Source organism: Arvicola amphibius, chromosome 11 (genome assembly GCF_903992535.2).
Source record: "Arvicola amphibius chromosome 11, mArvAmp1.2, whole genome shotgun sequence".
Lineage (NCBI taxonomy): Eukaryota > Metazoa > Chordata > Mammalia > Rodentia > Cricetidae > Arvicola > Arvicola amphibius.
Window position 1 is genome coordinate 46,195,542 of NC_052057.2, and position 18,390 is coordinate 46,213,931.

At 43.1% G+C, this 18,390-nt stretch overlaps 1 protein-coding gene across 3 annotated transcripts in view; it reads right to left on the reverse strand.

Annotated features, from left to right (window-relative positions):
- Tnik (TRAF2 and NCK interacting kinase) overlaps positions 1–18,390 on the reverse strand; it is a 400,877-nt gene that overhangs the window by 128,380 nt on the left and 254,107 nt on the right. For all 3 annotated transcript variants that reach the window (XM_038348394.1, XM_038348395.1, XM_038348393.1), the window contains exons 5-7: positions 7,613–7,723; positions 5,001–5,091; positions 2,542–2,672 (exon numbers count right to left, since the gene is read on the reverse strand). In XM_038348394.1, the coding sequence (XP_038204322.1) occupies positions 2,542–2,672; positions 5,001–5,091; positions 7,613–7,723 (333 nt within the window). The remainder of the gene's footprint in view (positions 1–2,541; positions 2,673–5,000; positions 5,092–7,612; positions 7,724–18,390) is intronic.

Consider the following 18,390-nt stretch of genomic DNA (forward strand, 5'->3'; position numbering starts at 1 on the left):
TTAAAAGATTAATACAGGAATGAAAATCTAGACTCTCTGGTTCTTGGTATAATTTGTCTTATTTTAAAATTTAGATTTATTTATTCTATGCATTTGGGTATTTTGCTGTAAGTCTGTGCACCACGCATGTACATGTTGTCATTGGAGGTCAGAAGAGGGCATCAGATCCCTTGAGACTGGAGTTATAGATGGTAGTGATCTACCACGTCAGTGCTCAGATTCAAACCCTCAGATCATCTGTGAGAGTAACAAGTGCTCTTAACCTCTGGGCCACCCTTCCAGCTCACTCTTGCTATATTTTGAAGTGGTTTGTGGCATAGATGTAGACCTGGGTAGCACTTGTCACACATAACTACAGTCTGAAGAATTGCTTACAGTCAATTAAACTACGCATAGCTCGTCTGGGATATATATTTTGTAGTGGATTCTCTGGCAGATTTGCAGATGGGACTATTAAAATGTGCCGATCATTGGCAGTTTAAATAAGTAGCATTTATTTTATCAGGGGATTGATTTTTAATGTGGCAGCTGCTCTCAGACAGACTGTTGCCAGGTTATCAGAGGGACAAACTTTGAAGGAAGGAGGGAATTTTTATGTTTTAAGACTTCCAAGCTTACATTTCTCTAAAGAGGTGAATGATTCCATCAGTGCTCAGAGACACTGGGTCTCAAAGGCTGTACTGCCTGCATTGCTGTGACCTGATTTTAACATAACCAAGTGTGGAAAAGCATGTGAACTTGAACAGAGAAATTCCTAAAATATACTCTTGGTATGGGAACTATGAAATGAATATATGCACCCAGTAACTATTTCCTAAAACCACACTGCAGGAACAAAGAGCCCTGAGGAATCTTTTCCAAAGAACCCTTATGGTGATGATTTAACAACTTTTTAAAATAACGTCATTTTAGAAGACAAATCAGACAAATCAAATAATAACCAATCTAGATAACAAATGACACATCGAAACTACACGAGACTCTATTTTGCAGGGTGGGACAAATGACCACAGAGAGCTAAATGAAGAGTTGGGAGGCCCATGTTCAAGTTAAAGTTCAGAGAATATCACCCACTGGGTATGTACCTGTAAAGGTCTGCCTGGATCATTGGTCTTGAGGGAAAGTCCTTGGACTTCCAAACCAACCCCAGAGAGTATTGCATTTTTGCCCACACAGTGTCTCTGCCCAGTGCATGACCTGAGAACTCTACAGTTGCTCTAGTTCTCATTGTCCACAGTTTCACTTTCTCTTAACAGGGATGTATACAAAAGCAATGTTGTCAGGCACTGTAGCTCTCCAGGGACTTGTAACTGTGATGCTTGTCAGATCATTGGCTAGAGGAACTGAGTCAAGGAGAGCTGCCAGGAGAAGCCTACTGAACGTGGCTGAATGTTGACTGTTAGTGGCATGCTTCCAGTCTATAATGAAAGTACCAAGGGATATATCAGATTTCTGTGAAATGCCATGCCACACTAGAGGAAAACCAAAGCATCCTCCATCCCTCTTCATTCTCCTACAGAGAAGAAACGTCTGTGTACCTAAGGTTAGCACTGTGGAAATGAACAACCTGATGTCTTGTAACTACAAGAAGATGTCCCCCAAATTTCATATTTTGGTTTACCATGTGCTGTGCTCTAGTTGGCTAGCAGCATGGAGTTCCTGTGTGCTATTGCGTGGTAGGCAAGTGTAATGACAATAGTGTGCTGCCAGGTTAAAAAAGCTAGAAGAAAGCGTTCTCAAACGCTTGTGAGTGAGCGAGTGTGTGCAGGTGTATGTCTGCTGCACCTGGGTGCTTGTGCATGGGGAGGCCAGGAGTCAATCTTGGGTATCATTTTTCAGGAGCCTTGATTCTTGAGACAGGGTCAGTCACTGGTTTGGACCTTTCCAGTATGGCTATGTTGGCTGACTGGCCTGTGAGGCCTAGGATTGGTTACAAACCTGCATCGCCATGGCTGGCTCTTTATGTGGGTTCTGGAAGACTGACGGGATTTTATGCTTGTGAGGCAAGTTCTTTACCAACTGAGCGACTACTTTGGGCCCTCTGAGATTTGTTTACCTTAAAATAGGATTCTTTAGCAAATGAATGTGTTTATCCTGATTTAAACATTGTGCCTGTGTGCACATATGAAAATATTACTTGGGACTCCTTTCATATGTAGAACTGGAATGTTTTATGTATCAGTAAAAAATGAATCTAAAGAATTAATAGATAAAAAAGGTAATAAGAATATATACTTTGCTAAAACTAAAATGTAACCCCAAACAAAAACCTTATCTATTTCCCAAGAATAAGACAGAAGAGCAAATTTAAAAGCATCGGAAATAATTTCAATATTATTTTATAAATGGGTAATCAAATATCATGGGTGAGTCCACTAAACAATTCTTATCTGAGTGTCTTCCAATCTTGGTTCAAATAATGTCTTCTAGTTCTCCCATTATGTCACATAAATCACAAACACAAATGCCTGTGAGAGTTATCCCTCGCAAAAGTGGACAAGGGTTCAGACACGGCTTGACAGCACACTGAAGAAGCCATACCTTGAAATCATACGTGGCATCTGGGTTCTCATCACAAGCAATGACTTCTGGTGCCATCCAGTAGGGGGTACCAATGAATGTGTTCCTCCTGCCCACTGTTCGGTCAAGCTGGGCACTCACTCCGAAGTCCACTATTGAAGAGAACACAGTTGACTAGATTAGGACTTCAGGCTGGATGTGAGAAGAAAATGGATATTCATTCCTCATGTGTAAGATATATATGACATAAAAGTTATGATTTTAGCTTGATTTAGCATGGCACAATATATAGAAGAACCACAACTGAGAAAATGTCCCCATCAGGTTGCATGTAGGCAAATCTGTAGGGCAATTTTGTGATAGATGGTTGATGTGTGAGGGCCTAGCCCATTGTGGGTGGAGTCATCCTTGGGCAAGGGGAAGATAGGAAAGGAAACTGAGCAGGCAGCACCGAGCAAGCCAGTGTGCTACTCTCCTCCATGGCTGCTGCTCCAGTTCCTGTCTCCTAGTTCCTGCCTTGAGTTCCTGCTTTCGACTTTGCTCACGGATGGACCACCTGAGATTTCGGGGCTGAAATAAACCCTTGCCTTACCCAAGACGCTTTTGGTCATGGTGTGATATTACAGCCATAGAAATCTGATTAGGATAGATTTGAACTACTTCTCACGCACATTTTCTGGGACTGGAAAGGTCTGAAGATCATCACCATCCATTCCCCCAGAACATTTTTATCCTGCACCAATGAGATTCTATGCCCATTAAGCAATACCAACCTATGACCCCCCAACTTAAGCCAGTCGTCCCCTGCCCACGTCTCCAGGACACTGGCTATTCCAATAAATGAGTGGGATCCCACAGAACGCATCTTATTACACTTAACACAATGTCCTGAAGGCTCACACAGGTTATAACATATGTTACAGTTTTCTTCCTTTTTAGTGGGCATTTGGTCCCTTCCACCATTTCTATACTGTAAACACATACCCTTAAAATGCATGGTTAAGTGGATAAATACACCAGCGAGGAAATCACAAATTGCTGTATTTGATTATACCAAGACTCCATTGAGACAAAAAGTCAGGGGTTCACTAAAAAAAGGGGGGCACAAGGGTAACACAAAACTGTAATTGAGACCTAAGGGCTAGTGTCAGACTGTCAAGTTTCCAGATCATTCCTGCCACTTCTTAGCAGTGTGAGTAGTAAGCAAATCACCCCTATGTTAGGTTTTACAAATCCACAGTACAAAGATGAACCTGGCAATGTGGAATGACCCTGTTTACAGGAGATAATCAAAGTGCCTCTTGAGAGATGTGGCATACACTATATTTGTAACAAGTGCTTGTTAATAGCATCAGGAAGTCCCCTGAGGCCCCATCACCTAGTCTCTATGAATGCATCTATTTAGCCTGCACAGTGTATGCTATTGTTTCAAAAAGCTAGTGTTCATGTGATGAATGCTTGACTCCAGTTGCCGATAGAATGGGAAATTATATATTTTAACAAAAGGAAAGGGCAAATGCTCATATCTCTTTGGAAATAATCCCATGACTAGCAAACCCCTTGTAGATAATAAAATGAGATCAAGTGCAGATTTTTTTTGTGAAGGACTCTAGAATACTTTTCGCTATCATCCTGGCTCAGTCTAGAACCACCTCAGGAAGAGAGTCTTGGAGAGTTTGTCTAGATGGGGTTGGTCTGCTGGAGGACCCAACCCACTGTGAGTGGCTCCATTCTCTAGATCTGGGTCATGGGCTGTCTCCAAGTGGAGAAAGTGTGTGTGTGCATTTACTGCTCCTGGCTGTGAGTACAGTGTGACTGTGTGCATCATGTTCTCTCTGCCTGACCTTTCCCCAGTGATGGACGGTACCCGGGAAATGCAAGCCAAGCAGAGGAAGGGTAAATGTTAGCCCTTCCTCTGCTATGCTGCCTTCCACTCAGGACACAGTGGTAGAGATGGAACTAGGACAGGTTCTGACAGGCTGAAGAACAGGGTTTCCCCATCACCAACTCCAGCAGGGTGAAGTGAGGTGATCAGGGTGCACCCGAAATGGACTCTTGAGAATCCCCTTTGTACAGATGCCATGGGGAACTATAAAATAAATTTAAAAATAACTCAAGTTCCAGGGAAGTTAGCAGGACTTGATGTGAATATTTTTGATGAAATAAAACAACAGAAAACACCCGAACACCTAGAGCCACCTCCGTCTGTCACAGCAGCAGGGACTTAGACGGTGAGATGTATGGGGTGTCGGGACCCTCCACGTACTCTACACAGTGTCTAAGTGTAGGGTTCCAATCACCCCACAAATCATTCTTCAGGATGAGTGGGGAAACTCTTTGTGAATATGCAAAGAGAACATTTTCCTTTCCTCTTTGGGGGAAATGCCCCCACATCCACAGTGGCAGATTTAAGGTTTTAAAAGGACTGTTGACAGCGATCGACTCCAGCAGGGCCACAACTCATGGGATGCTGTGCGTACCTAGCTTAACTTCTGCATTTTCAGTCAGCAAGACATTCTGCCCTTTGATATCTCGGTGAATCACTTTGTGCTGGTGCAGGTGACTCAGGCCCTGGCGGAGAGGCGAGAGAGTTAATAGAACATAGCACATTTTTTAATGCTAACAATCACCCTCAAATAACTCATCCAGTGATACTTAAAGGAGTCTCTTCTCATTTTCATACACACATGTTGCTGAGTACAAGCACAGCACACAATTGGTTCCGACTGAAATACACACATAATATCATGCTAAACAAAATACACCAGATCTGATACCGGTACAGCAAACTACACTCATGAAGGCATGGATGAGTTCCCACCCGCTCGAAGCTCAGTTAACGTGGTGTTGTGGATGTGAGTCTGCCTTTATGGGCTAATTTGTAATGGGCACATTAATGGTTTGCATAGAAAACTAACCTGACTTCATCAAATTTAACTTTTGGAAGGTATTTCAATTAACAAGTTATCTTCCATTTTAATTAAACACAATGAAACATGTTTTGGACCTGTCGAGGGCTTTCTCCGTGTGGGTTACATTAGGAAAGAAAAATGGACTGGAGAGATAGCTCAGTCAGTCAGGTGCTTGCCTTGTGGAATGGGGACTGCACTAGATGTCATGATGACAAAGGGCCAAGCCAGTGGTAGTGCTCACAATACAGGGGAGGCAGAGCTAGGGGGATAGCTGGGGCAGGGCGGGCAGGGGGAGGGGCTCACAATGCAGGGGAGGCAGAGCTAGGTAGATAGCTGGGGTGAGTGGGGGAAGGGGGAGGGGGCTCACAAGGCTGGGAAGGCAGAGCTATATGGTCACTTTCGGGGGGGAATGGGGGAAGGGGCTCACAATGCTTGGGGGCAGAGTTAGGTGGATCACTGGGGGGAGGGGCTCACAGTGCTGGGGAGGCAGAGCTAGGTGGATCACCATTCGGGGGGAACAGAGGGAGGGGCTGTGATTTCTGGACAGTCAACCTAGCAAAGTTGTTGATTTCCAAGCCAGTGAGAGACCCTGTCTCTAGTAAAGCAATAAGGACAGCGGCTGAGGAAGGAATGGCAGCTGAGGTTGCCTTATAGCTCACACAGACACAAACATGGATATACACACACACCCAAAAAGGAAATAATTTGCTTCCTTAGTTGGCACCTACCATGTCACTTCAGAAATTGATAATTTTGAAACTGCTGATTTTGTGACAATAATCAAAAGACATTGATCTGGTACTTATGACATCATGCTACCAGGCACCCAAGCGTCGTTATATACTACTATGATTTTTCTTTTCTTTTTTTCTTCATAAATACCACAATCAATCACTATATGAAAGATAAGGCATGCATACACACATGTCCACAAGTCTCACGTGTGGGTGCAATCTGACTTCTCCTTGTTGAAGAAACAGCCTAAGAGTATGTGATTGGATGGTGGGAGGCAGTGTTTGGGCAGCACATTTTCTTTTCTATCTGGTCAGTTTGGCTCTAAGTAGGCAGTGCTCAGCTTTAAATGCCTTCTTTTGTAGCACATAAATGCAAGTGATTGCAGACCTGACCAACCTCTTTATCCTGGACCAGAGTGGTTGGGATGCTATAGCAGAGCACACACGTGAGCAAAAGTCTGTGCAATGAACAGTTGATCAACTCCAGAAACACTGTGACGAGGGACCTCAGGTGATCAAACATTCCTGCCTATGAGTTACCTTTCCCCAGGTGCTTACATCACTTGGGAGGATGTACTGGAAGGGAGGGGGGAGAAACAGGCTGTTTTTAGGCATTTAAGAAGTCTAGGGTGAATATCTGTGTTACCTTCAGATCCCTGGGAACAAACAGCTGGTCTCCTGCTGGATTTTCCTGCAGGGCTAAGACAGGCAGGCGTAGTGGCAGGGAGCAGCACTGTTACTGGGGACCTCATAGATTCTGGTGCCCACTGGGTGGCCTCAACTACTAAAGGTTTCATGCTTCCTCTGACTGAGCAGCAGATAGAAATTCACACTGAGTTAACGGCAGATAAAGCCTTGGATAGAACTTTCAGCTAACGTGGAAATCAGTTGCCTAAGCTTGCTTCTTCCCAAATTGTGTTTTCATTTTTATTTCACAAATAAATTCTGTGTGCCCGATGCACTGTCGTTTCTATCTTTTGTCATAACAGCTTTTGGTTTTCAGGATTGAGTATGAACGTGGGGAGATGGTTTGGTCAGCGAAAGGCACACTCAATGTTGTGATGTAAAAAATGGCATGCGAGACAAAGATACCATGAGACATGGAGGGATTTTTATTGAGGGGAGGGAAGGGTAAGGGAATGGAAAAAAACAGGAGGGAAGCATAGAGACTGGCCTCTAGAGTCAGAAGTGGCAGAGAGAAGAGGAAGGAGAACGGGGTGGGGGTGAGCAAGGCCCACCTTCCGAAGGGAACATAGTGAACGTGCACAGGAGGGACTATTAGTGGCTGCGGCTGGGTACACATCCAGCTGTTAGAATAAAGCCATTAAATACATTTCTACCACATTTAGAAGTTTCTCTAGCAAGACTGAGCAGAGTAGACTCTCTCCCAAGACATCCCATGTTAACCTGAGGAACTGGGGAAGGAAGTACCCACTTGTCACCTACCCGTAAGATCTCCCTGCAGATGTATGCGATCCATTCTTCTTTCAGTGTGTTGCCTTTCGTGTTCTTGATCAGGTCAGTGACGGAGCCAGCACCGCAGAACTCCATCACCAACTGGCAAGAGAAGGAGACAGCCATGTGTTACCATCATGCTTGGCTTCACTCGCTCACTAAGCTGGGTTTAGAAAGCACACACACAGCCCTCTGGTCTGTAGTTTCTGAATGCCAGTCCTGCAATGAAAATGTAGTAATCATAAAACAGTATTTAAATCACCATCCTTTTTAGTAAGTCCTTGTGCAACAGAGAGCAAAGGTTACTTTTAATATTGCTGATTGAGGAAGTGTTACTGAACGTTGAGACTTTTCTTTTGAAAACAATCCTTTCTCATCCAAAACGTCCCAGGCACAGCTTCCCTGCCCCTGCTCCTCCTAGCCTTTTACTCAGAAACAACTTAGCAGAAACTTTATAAACTTTGAAAGCTTAATGATTGTTTTTGGTTTTTTTTACTTGCTTATAGTTGTTTAATTGTTTTATCCAACTTAATGAAGGACTTGAATAACAGCGAAATGTCACATTCAACATGACATTATGGAAGAGGCAGCTCAGCTAGCTTGTTTTGCTGAGAATGTATGGATACTGTAAACTGAGCATGCATAGAGAGCCTTGTTTCATTGGAACAAAAGCCACATCTCATGGTGTGTTGACATTTAAGAATCTTGATTAAAGTATATTAAAATCTGCAAAAAAGTTTTTTATAATTTAGTTTTGTTGTGTGTGTATGTACATGAGTATGTATGTGTGTGCATGCATATATCTGTAAGACACAGAACCACCTGGAGGGGGTCAGTTTCTCCTTCTACCGTGGAGGTCATAAATAGCAAACTCAGGTCATCAGACATGGTGGCAAGTGTACTAACCCATCTGGCTGACCCAAAATTATTATTATTTTGAGCAATATTTTATAGCCAGAAATAAGAAACATTCTCCATATTCTAAGGCTTGTTTCTTTGTTTGTTTATACAAAATAGGGGCAGGTCAACAACTCAGATGAAGTTAAGGCCATCTCTGTGACTTGCGTTTTCTACACAGCAGAAACCTTCCTTGGTCCAATGAACCACGGTCCTCTAGAAAGTCCCAGTCAAGCCAAAGCTAGTGCAGGCTGTTTATGTTATTGGTTTAGATGTGACACTGTGAGCTGTCAGAGGGCAGACGATCTGGTTTTAATTAACTTCAGTAAGTGTTCCCAGGAGGTTGGACACATCAAATAAACTCAATAAACAATAAACTCTAATTTAGCACCTTTCATCCAAAAAGCTCCAAGCAGTCTATAAATATAAACTCATTACTGCACTCAGCAACTTTATAAAACGGGCAGAGGGTAAGCTTTGCTGCAGACTAGAATCCGGAATCCGGGCTTTCCCATTCATTCCCAGGTTTAGAAAAAGCAACTCCATTTCATCCTTTCTCTTTTACACAGTCTTCAACAAAAGCCCTCTTAGTTAGAAGAACATTGCTTTCGTAATTAATTACAAATAATTTAGAATAATTATTAATCAATCCCCAATTTGACAGGAGAGAGAGAAACAAAGCAGAGGCATAGTTTAGCCCACATGTGTGTATCAGCTCTGTGTCACTAGCTCCGTAAGACACCTCCAGGAGCTCAGGGAGAAGGCTCAGAGGTGAAAGATCTGACTGTGAAGAGTGTGTGGACCCAGGGTTCAGGACCCACATAATACCAATGGCTTTGGCTGCCCGTCTGAAAATCTGGCCTCAGAAGATGGAGTTGCTTCGTGAGAGCAGCCACATCAGTGAGTTCTGTGTTTGACTGATAGATCCTGCCTCAAGGAATAACGTCTAAGAGAGATCCCGGATGATCTGACATCAGCTGTAGTCCTTTCACACGCACAGGTGCACACATTCACACACATGCAAAACAGACAGCACACAGACATGCATGTGAACACACACACACACATGGGGGGGAAGGAAAAAAATTTACTCAAGTGGGTGCAAAATCTTTAGGCAGAAATTAAACTGTGCAAATGTGTTCCTTTTTCTCTGTATGCCTGGTAGACTCAAAAAAAATCACAAATGGTGCTGAGGATACAGCTCAGTTGTAATGTGTTTGCCTAGCATGTGCAAAGCCCTGGGGTTGACCCTCAGTATCACCTGTGAACCCCACATTGGGAGGTGGAGGAAAAGCAGATATTCAGGTTAGCCTCTATCCTTCCACAGTGTGTTTGAGGCCAGCTTGGGCTACATGAGACCCTGGTTCAAAAGAAAACAACAAACAAAAACGCACAAAATGAATATCACCCACAAGTTCCTAGAGCCTGCTCTGATTTGACATACAGTTGGAGCAAAGCTGGCTCGCATAGAAAACTCTTGTTATCTTTTCCAGAGCCATGCTTGCAGGAAACTTCTGTAGGGAAATGGGAAATATGGAGGTGTAGAATAAACTACATTCCAACCAGGAAGAGCTAAACTTCTTTCATATGTTATAGCCAGGCAGCTCACAAAGACCACAGAATCACATCAAGGATTCAGGGGTCAATTTGACAAGCTTGCAGTGGTCAGAGAAAAGATAATTGGTATAATGAATAATCACACCAAAGCAATAGTGTTGCCTAGAAACACAGAAGGTGATAATGAAGTCACTCACAAAGAGAAAACTGGCACAATTAGAAGAAAAGATGGAACTGAGAGGACAAACGGATTTGTGAAGTGAGAACCGGGAGCTGTCCTGGCATTGTTGTTCCTGTGCACGGACACATGATGGCGTACACGCCAAAGCACATGTGTGGAGGCTGGAGGAGAACACGAGTGTGCTCCTCTCTAGCTCTTGCCTTGTTCCCTTGAGAGACAGGGTCTCTCACTGAACCCGGAGCTCCTAGGTCTTTTGTTACGCTGGGACAGCAAGCCCGAGGGATCGGCCTTTCTGTCCTGCCCCCAGCACTGCAATTATATGTGCTCGGCCATGCCTAACTTTGTTTCCCCTATTATTTATTTCCCTTTATCAACTGATTCCTCACAGGGTTGCTCAAACTTTTAATAAAATAGTTAATTTTATATCTGTATACACTGAGTTTACACTCACCCCAGCGACCTTCTCTCTACTCTCGTTTGTCTTCACAACCATTCCCACTCCTACCCCTGTGCTCTGTCCACTCCCCCCTCCCCTATTTCTTACCTTTCCGGACTCTCTGTGGGCAGTCGTGGCTACTATGTGTTTGTGATTGTGATTGCAAGGTCAATCTCACGCCCAGAGGACAGCCCAACGGTACCCTTACCTTTCAGCTCTCCAAGTCTGTTCCTATGTGAGCGCTGCAGACCTGAACTCGGGTCGCCACTCCTCCATAGCAGGTGCTCCCGCCCACTGAGTCATCTCCAGCCCTACCCTGGCTTTCTTATATAACTCTAATACTGGAGACTTAAATAACAAAATGAAGAAAATGTCTATCCATAAAGCTAAGTATTCTACCTGACAATTAGAAAAATAGAAGAGGATTAGAATGTCGCTATTTTATACGTCATAAGAAACTTACACACTGGGAGTCGATCACCCATGATAGCTAACTTGAAAATGTAAGAAATACGGTTTGTCTCATAAAAAGAGAACGCGGAACTGTCTATGAATTAGCACTGTTGAAACAATAAACAAACCCCACACACGTCAATCTGCCCCAACCTTGAGTGCCAACTGCCTACCTCATGGGAAACTGGAGGACTGAGGGACACAGGATGCAGCCTAGACTAGGAAACCTGTTTAGACAAATAGTTTCTTTTAAAAAAAAAGATTTATTTATTTATTGTGTGTACAATCTGCCTGCATGTATGCTTTCAGGCCAGAAGAGGGCACCAAATCTCATTACAGATGGCTGTGAGCCACCATGTGGTTGATGGGGATTGAATTCAGGACCTATGGAAGAACAGCCAGTGTTCTTAATTTCTAAACCATCACTCCAGTCCTAGACAAATAATTTCTTCACAAACAAATGGCTTGGGAGGAAGAAAAGATAATGGGAAAAAACCTACAGACTTAAAATCCTTTAAGCACACATCAACGAATTGATATTGCAATGGACATTACTTATGTGAACACCAATTTTAAAAAGTAGCTGTTAAAGGTTTGGTTGTTTGTTTTACTTGTCACGTATGGTAGTGCATGCCTTTAATCCCAGCACTTTAGAGGCAGAGGAAGGTAAATCTTTGTGAGTTCAAGACCAACCTATCTTTATAGTAAGTCCCAGGACAGCAAGGGCAACTCAGGGAGACCTTGTTAAAAAAAAAAAAAAAAAAGAAGAAGAAATCTAAGCCAGGAAAAGTGGCTGCTAATTTAAACAATTGCAACTTTTCGTATAAATGTAAGTATTTGAAGATTCTAAGGAAATATAGCTTGGATTTTTTTAAAGTGTGATGATTTGGTGGTTATTAAAAAAATCTCATAGTTAACACATAAATGCTGAAACACTTTTATGCAGACAGAACATTACTAATAAAGTGAAAAGAAGAAGTCATAAAATATGGAAAACTATCTTAAATTTCATTTTATTATTTTGTGAATATGGGCATTATTCCAGCAAATATATCTGTGCACCACATGTGCGCAGTGTCCAGGGAAACCAGGCAAGAGCAGCTGATGCACTGGAAGTGGAGTTACAGACAGGTGTCACCCTCCACATGTGTGCTGGGAATTGATCCTGGGTCCCTTGGAAGAGCAGCCACCGCTCTTAATTTCTGAGTCTTCTCTCCAGCCCAATATTAAAAATATTTTTAACTTGTGTTTGATAAGGATATAACATCCAGAATTTATCAAGAACTCTTACAGCACAACAAAAAGATCCAGCTTAAACATGAGCATAGAGTTGGGTGTGGTGGTGCACACGTGATAGGCAGAGACAAGAAGACTGCAATGGCACCAGAGGAAAACTTGTCTCAAAAAATACAAATAACAACTCAAGAATAAGAAAATAAACCAATGAAGTGAAGATGAGAAAGAACTTGAATCGACAGTTCTTTAAATTTTAGAGTCTACAGAATATATGAAACGGTGAACAGTGGTGTGAACAAGATGCTGCTGGTAAGAGCATTACATATGAAATGGCATGGAAAAATGCTGGTAACAGTGTAGCCATGAGAAAAATATAAAGCAAGGCTACAATGAGGTGTCACAATCCCCACAAGGATGAGTATAATCTTTAAAAATGTAGGCCAACTGAAGCCCTAATTCATTGCTAATGACCACATAATTCAGTAACTCTAGAAAGCAGTGTGAGAATTCCTCAGCAAGTTAAAAAATAAAATCAACATAAAACTCAGTTGTTTCACTTGGAGATTTATACACAGAGAATTGAAGATTGATGTTCAGCAAAAAACCCACCTAAGAATATTCATAGCAGTACTACTTATGGAAAACAAAAGTTGGAAACAAAAATTTCATTAACAGATGAACAAATAGATTGAACCAAGCGCGGTATGCCCATACAGCTGCTAGTATCCAGCCATGGGAAGGAATGACTCACTCAACACGGATGGACTGTGAAGATATTATAATGAAAGAATACAGACAAAAGTGACCATGGAAAATGTCATTCCAGTCCTATGAAACAGACTCTCTGGCAATGGGAAGCAGATCCAGAGCTTTCCTTGGCATGGGCACATGGAGCAGGAATGACTACTTAATGGATATAGATTTTTCAGGGTGGAGGGGTATGAATAATTTTGGAGCTAGGGAGTGTAGGGGTGTTTTGTACAACACAATGAATATACTGAATGCCTCTGGATTACTAATTTAGAAAAAGCTAAAATTGAAGCAATTGGATACTTTATGTATTTTGCCAGAATTAAAAAAAAAAACTGGGTTTGATTTGTTTCAATACCTGAATGGGGAAGCAGAGGGTCCTGAGGGGGACAGGGGGCTAGACAGTGGTGAGAAGCTGCCAGGCTAGCTGGGGTGCACAGGTTTTTCTCACCATGCAGTTCTGTCTACTTTCGTGTATTTAGAGGCATTTTCTATTTTAAAGAATACCATTGTGTAGAAAATCGTGCTTCAATGCCATCAGGATGTACCAAAACCACCGAGACAATGATGGGAGCATCTTCCCACATGAGCCCAACATGCCTATCACAGACACAGTGACAAGACCTCCTGGGATGCACCAGCAGCTCCCGTCACTGGCAAAAATGTCCTACTATTTAGGCCACATAATTGCCATTCCCAAGAAGAGCAGTGGAAACCCAGCAACCCCAGCCTTTCAAAATTAGATTGGACAAAATAGTTTCTAATATCCAGTAGGAAACAATCCGGCTCTAGCCAAGCACCAATGTCAGTGATTTCTTTAATCTGCTTCTCCACTCAGCTCCAGCTGAAGGCTGCTCAATTCTTTTCATCTCACTAAGGAACAAAATGACTGATAAATTATGTAATGGGACTTGGAAAAAAGAAGAAGAAAAGAAGTAGAAAGAAATCAGAACTTGCTAGCAATGGGTCCCTGAAGCCACACAGCAACACTGATAATTACTGTCACCACACAGCAGGGAGCTTCCCTCCCCATAAGTGTCCTCTTACTAAACAGACTCAGGGCTCAACGTGCCAAGCCCTGATGAGTGAGGTAAGTCAATAACTTCACATCTCAAAAGGGGGATGAAATGGATAATTAATATCTCCCCTGAAAGATAGTTTTATAAGAGTTTATACTGGGCAATGAGACACACCAACACTTACTGAGAAGTTAATGTACTGGGACCTTACAATTTGGTGACTTACAAACAAACAGCAACAAAAGCTAAGGAAATCTTTTCCACGACTCTCCCTCTCTCAGTTCTGCTATTAATTTGGAATGGAGATTCTTCTGGTCTTCGGCCTTACCCATAGCAAACACACATTAAGTCCACAGAGCAGGGTGAAGAACATGCTCTGTCTCAGTAGCTTTGTGACTTTGGATATTCATTAGTTACTTGTCTTGTTGCTGTGAGAAGATGTCCTGACAGAAGCACCTTAAAGGAGAAAGGCTGGATTTAGGCTCACGGTTCAAGGGTAGAACCTGCCACAGTGAGAAAGGCCAGAGCTGGAGACTGGAGCAGCTGGTTACATTGTGTCCACAGTCAAAAAGGAAGACTGGAGCAGCTGGTTACATGCATCCACAGCCAGGAAGGAAGACTGGAGCAGCTGGTTACATGTGTCCACAGTCAAAAAGGAAGACTGGAGCAGCTGGTTACATGCGTCCACAGCCAGGAAGGAAGATTGAAGCAGCTGGTTACATGCATCCACAGCCAGGAAGGAAGACTGGAGCAGCTGGTTACATGTGTCCACAGTCAGGAAGGGAAGACTGTAACAGCTGGTTACACATTGTGTCCACAGCCAGGAAGGAAGATTGAAGCAGCTGGTTATATGTGTCCACAGTCAGGAATGAAGGTTGACACAGCTGGTTACATGTGTCCACAGTCAGGAATGAAGGTTGACACAGCTGGTTACATTGTGTCCACAGTCAGGAATGAAGGTTGACACAGCTGGTTACATTGTGTCCACAGTCAGGAATGAAGGTTGACACAGCTGGTTACATTGTGTCCACAGTCAGGAATGAAGGTTGACACAGCTGGTTACATGTGTCCACAGTTAGGAATGAAGGTTGACGCAGCTGGTTACATGTGTCCACAGTCAGGAATGAAGGTTGACACAGCTGGTTACATGTGTCCACAGTCAGGAATGAAGGTTGACACAGCTGGTTACATGTGTCCACAGTCAGGAAGCAGGGGAAGAGGAATGTTTCTGCTCCACTCAATTTCTCGTTCTTGTTTAGGTCTGGACTCCAGTGTATGGAACGGCATCACTCAGAGTGGGCAAGTCTTCATATATCAGTGAACTTAATCAAGTTAATTGCTCACAAACATGGCCAGGGTCTAATCTTATCTAAATAATCACTCAGACTTGGTCACGGACTAACCTAGTCTAGATAATCCCTCACACACATGGCCAGAGGCTAACCTAGTCTAAAAGATGTCTCACAGACTTGGCTAGAGGCTAACCTAGTCTAGATAATCCCTCACAGTCTTGGCCAGAGGATTTTCGCTTGGTGATTCTAAAAGCTGTCAAGTTGGCAATAAGAGGTAGCCACCAAAGACCCACTCTATAGCCACCAGAACTCAATGTTATCCCCTCTCCACCGTGACAAAGTTTAATGAACTGCCACAGAGTAGGAAGATGGGTCAGTTCTTGTGTGTCATGCAAGCACGAGGACCCGAGTTTCACACTCAGCTCCCAGGAAACCTGGGTGTGGTAAATCCACTTGTAATAGCAGTGCTGGGCAGGAAGAGATGGAAAGAGATCTAGAACTTTCTGGCTAGACATTTTAACCTTATTGGCAACTTAATTAGGTAGAATAAGAGATTCCAACTTGTTCTTGTACACACACGCACACACACACACACACACACAGTGGACAGTTCCTGAGGAAAACGGCAAAGGTCAACTTTCAACCTCTACATGCTAACACAGACATGTATACACTAAACATAAATTAACATGCATACACACAAAGCCTCAACATACACATCTGATGTGAACCATAAGTTTCACTAATAAATGGAAAATAGACTGTAACCAAAATCCACAAAAGCACACATGACTTTCTGCCTTGCAGGGTGGGGTCACTATGACTGGAGGTCTATGTCACCTGCATGGTGATGACACATGGGCAGAGTGGAGGTTCATCTAGAGCTTCTAATGAAAGAGCACCAAGTCATTTTGCTCATTTGTACTCCAAAGCGAGAAGACAGTCTGCCCTACAGACAAGGGATCATTCTATCTGGAAGGTGGCAGGGATGGGAGTGACAGAAGAGGATGCTGAAAGACACCTGAGGTTTAAGACTCATCAACATCATCTGAGCAACCGGGTCAGAGACTAAAAGGATATCCATACCACTTCTTTGGGAAGAAATCAAGGAGGCTAAACTGAGTATAGGGAGAGAAATGTGCCTAGACAGATGGGGACTGGCTTGGGCCTGGAGGATGTATTTATTCTATTCTAAAAAGAGCATGGTATAATGTGAACATTATAAAAAATGCTTGGATTGCTTGGATAATTATGTCTGTCTAAGTTAAAAAAAAGTTGTTTTCTAAGAACTGAGTTCTGACACATTTCACAACTTGCATGGTCGATTGTGGAGATTTTTTTCCAGTTGTCTGAGAAACACAATATTGTCCGTTAGTAGTGCTGGGGTGGGGGTATTACTTGGTGATGGAGCATGTGGGAAGCCATGGTTCTAATATCTCTCTCTCTCTCTCTCTCTCTCTCTCTCTCTCTCTCTCTCTCTCTTTCTCTCTCTCTCTGTGTGTGTGTGTGTGTATGTGTCTACTATACACAGATAGAATACACACAGTTCTCTCTGTCTCTCTCCCTCTCTGTGTGTGTCTAATATACATGCACAGAACACACACTGCTCTCTATCTCTGTGTATGTGTGTGTGTCTCTCTCTAATGTACACAGACAGAATATACACAGCTCTCTCTCCCCCCTCTCACACACACAGTTATCCATGTGTGCCTCCCCACACACAATGGCTAAGGATTGTGCGTCAGTCTCCGCCTCCCAGGAGGGACAGCAGTGTAGATCCAGTCCTGACTTCTGTCTTCACAAGGCATGGGGCACAGGTCTTAGAAGAGAATCAGGAAACACAGCCACCTTCTTACAACCCCAGTGACTTCTGAGGGAATTTAAGGTTAATTCTGAGATGGTTCCCTTGTCCCTAAAGAATTCACTCACTATTTGTTTGGCTTTAAGTTCTTATAACAAGGAACAAGACGTTAAGATGGCATTTAAATATTGTAGTTGCTAACCCAGAATACCTGGACAGGAATCCATTCCTCTCAAATGTCACTCATCAGTCCCCACAAGAATAAACGGCAAGGACCAGGTGCTGTCTTTAATGGTGAAGGGCAGGTCAGAGAGAAGGGGTTTGCATGGGGTCAGGCAGACCAGTTCTCCCGAAGATGAAATAGGCATCTGAATCAACTAAGGAAAGGTCTAGAAGCAACTTCCAAGAACTCCCAGCCCCACAAAGAATTAGCCTAGTGACCTTGAAGGTTTAGAAACCTCTGTGAGCCCATGAGGTATTTATATCTTGCATGGTTAGGAATAGCCACAGATCCCATCTGCATGATTTACGATGGTGTGAACCAAACTCAAAGTCAGCAGCTTCTTAAGAAAAAGCTGCTTCTCTAACCAGGGGTAGCTTAAATCTAACAGTATGAAAGGCCTTTGTGAAGAAATACAAAATCAGCTTAATGGCCTTGTGTATTCACCTCTGAATGAGCATGTATTGGGGTGGGGGAACAAAAAAACAAAACCTTGATTTTATTTTATTTTGAGACTTCTCAAATAAAGTTTAAGTTATGAAAAGATAAAAGGATGCCAAGTGACCCAAACTTCGTCCATAAGGCTTGTGGACAACCTTTTACTTTGTGAGTAACAAAGCATGTTGAATAATCCGAAACAACTTGGTATTTTTAGCAACCAAAGCCTGCCTCCAAGCCAAGCCCATGCGCTGTCAGTCATCCATGTCCAAGCAGACAGGAATCTCAGAGTCAGGGTGAGAGCATTCATTTCACAAGGCAGGTGCGAAACACAAGAGCTCCTGGGCCGTTCTTCTTAGTGAGTCTGAGTCATCACATTCACAGACAAAGGAATTAACCTCAAAGATAGAAGAAAAGTAACCTGGGGCAACTCAGCCAGTAAAGTGCTTGCCCCACAAGCACATGGAACTGAATTCAATCCCTGGAACT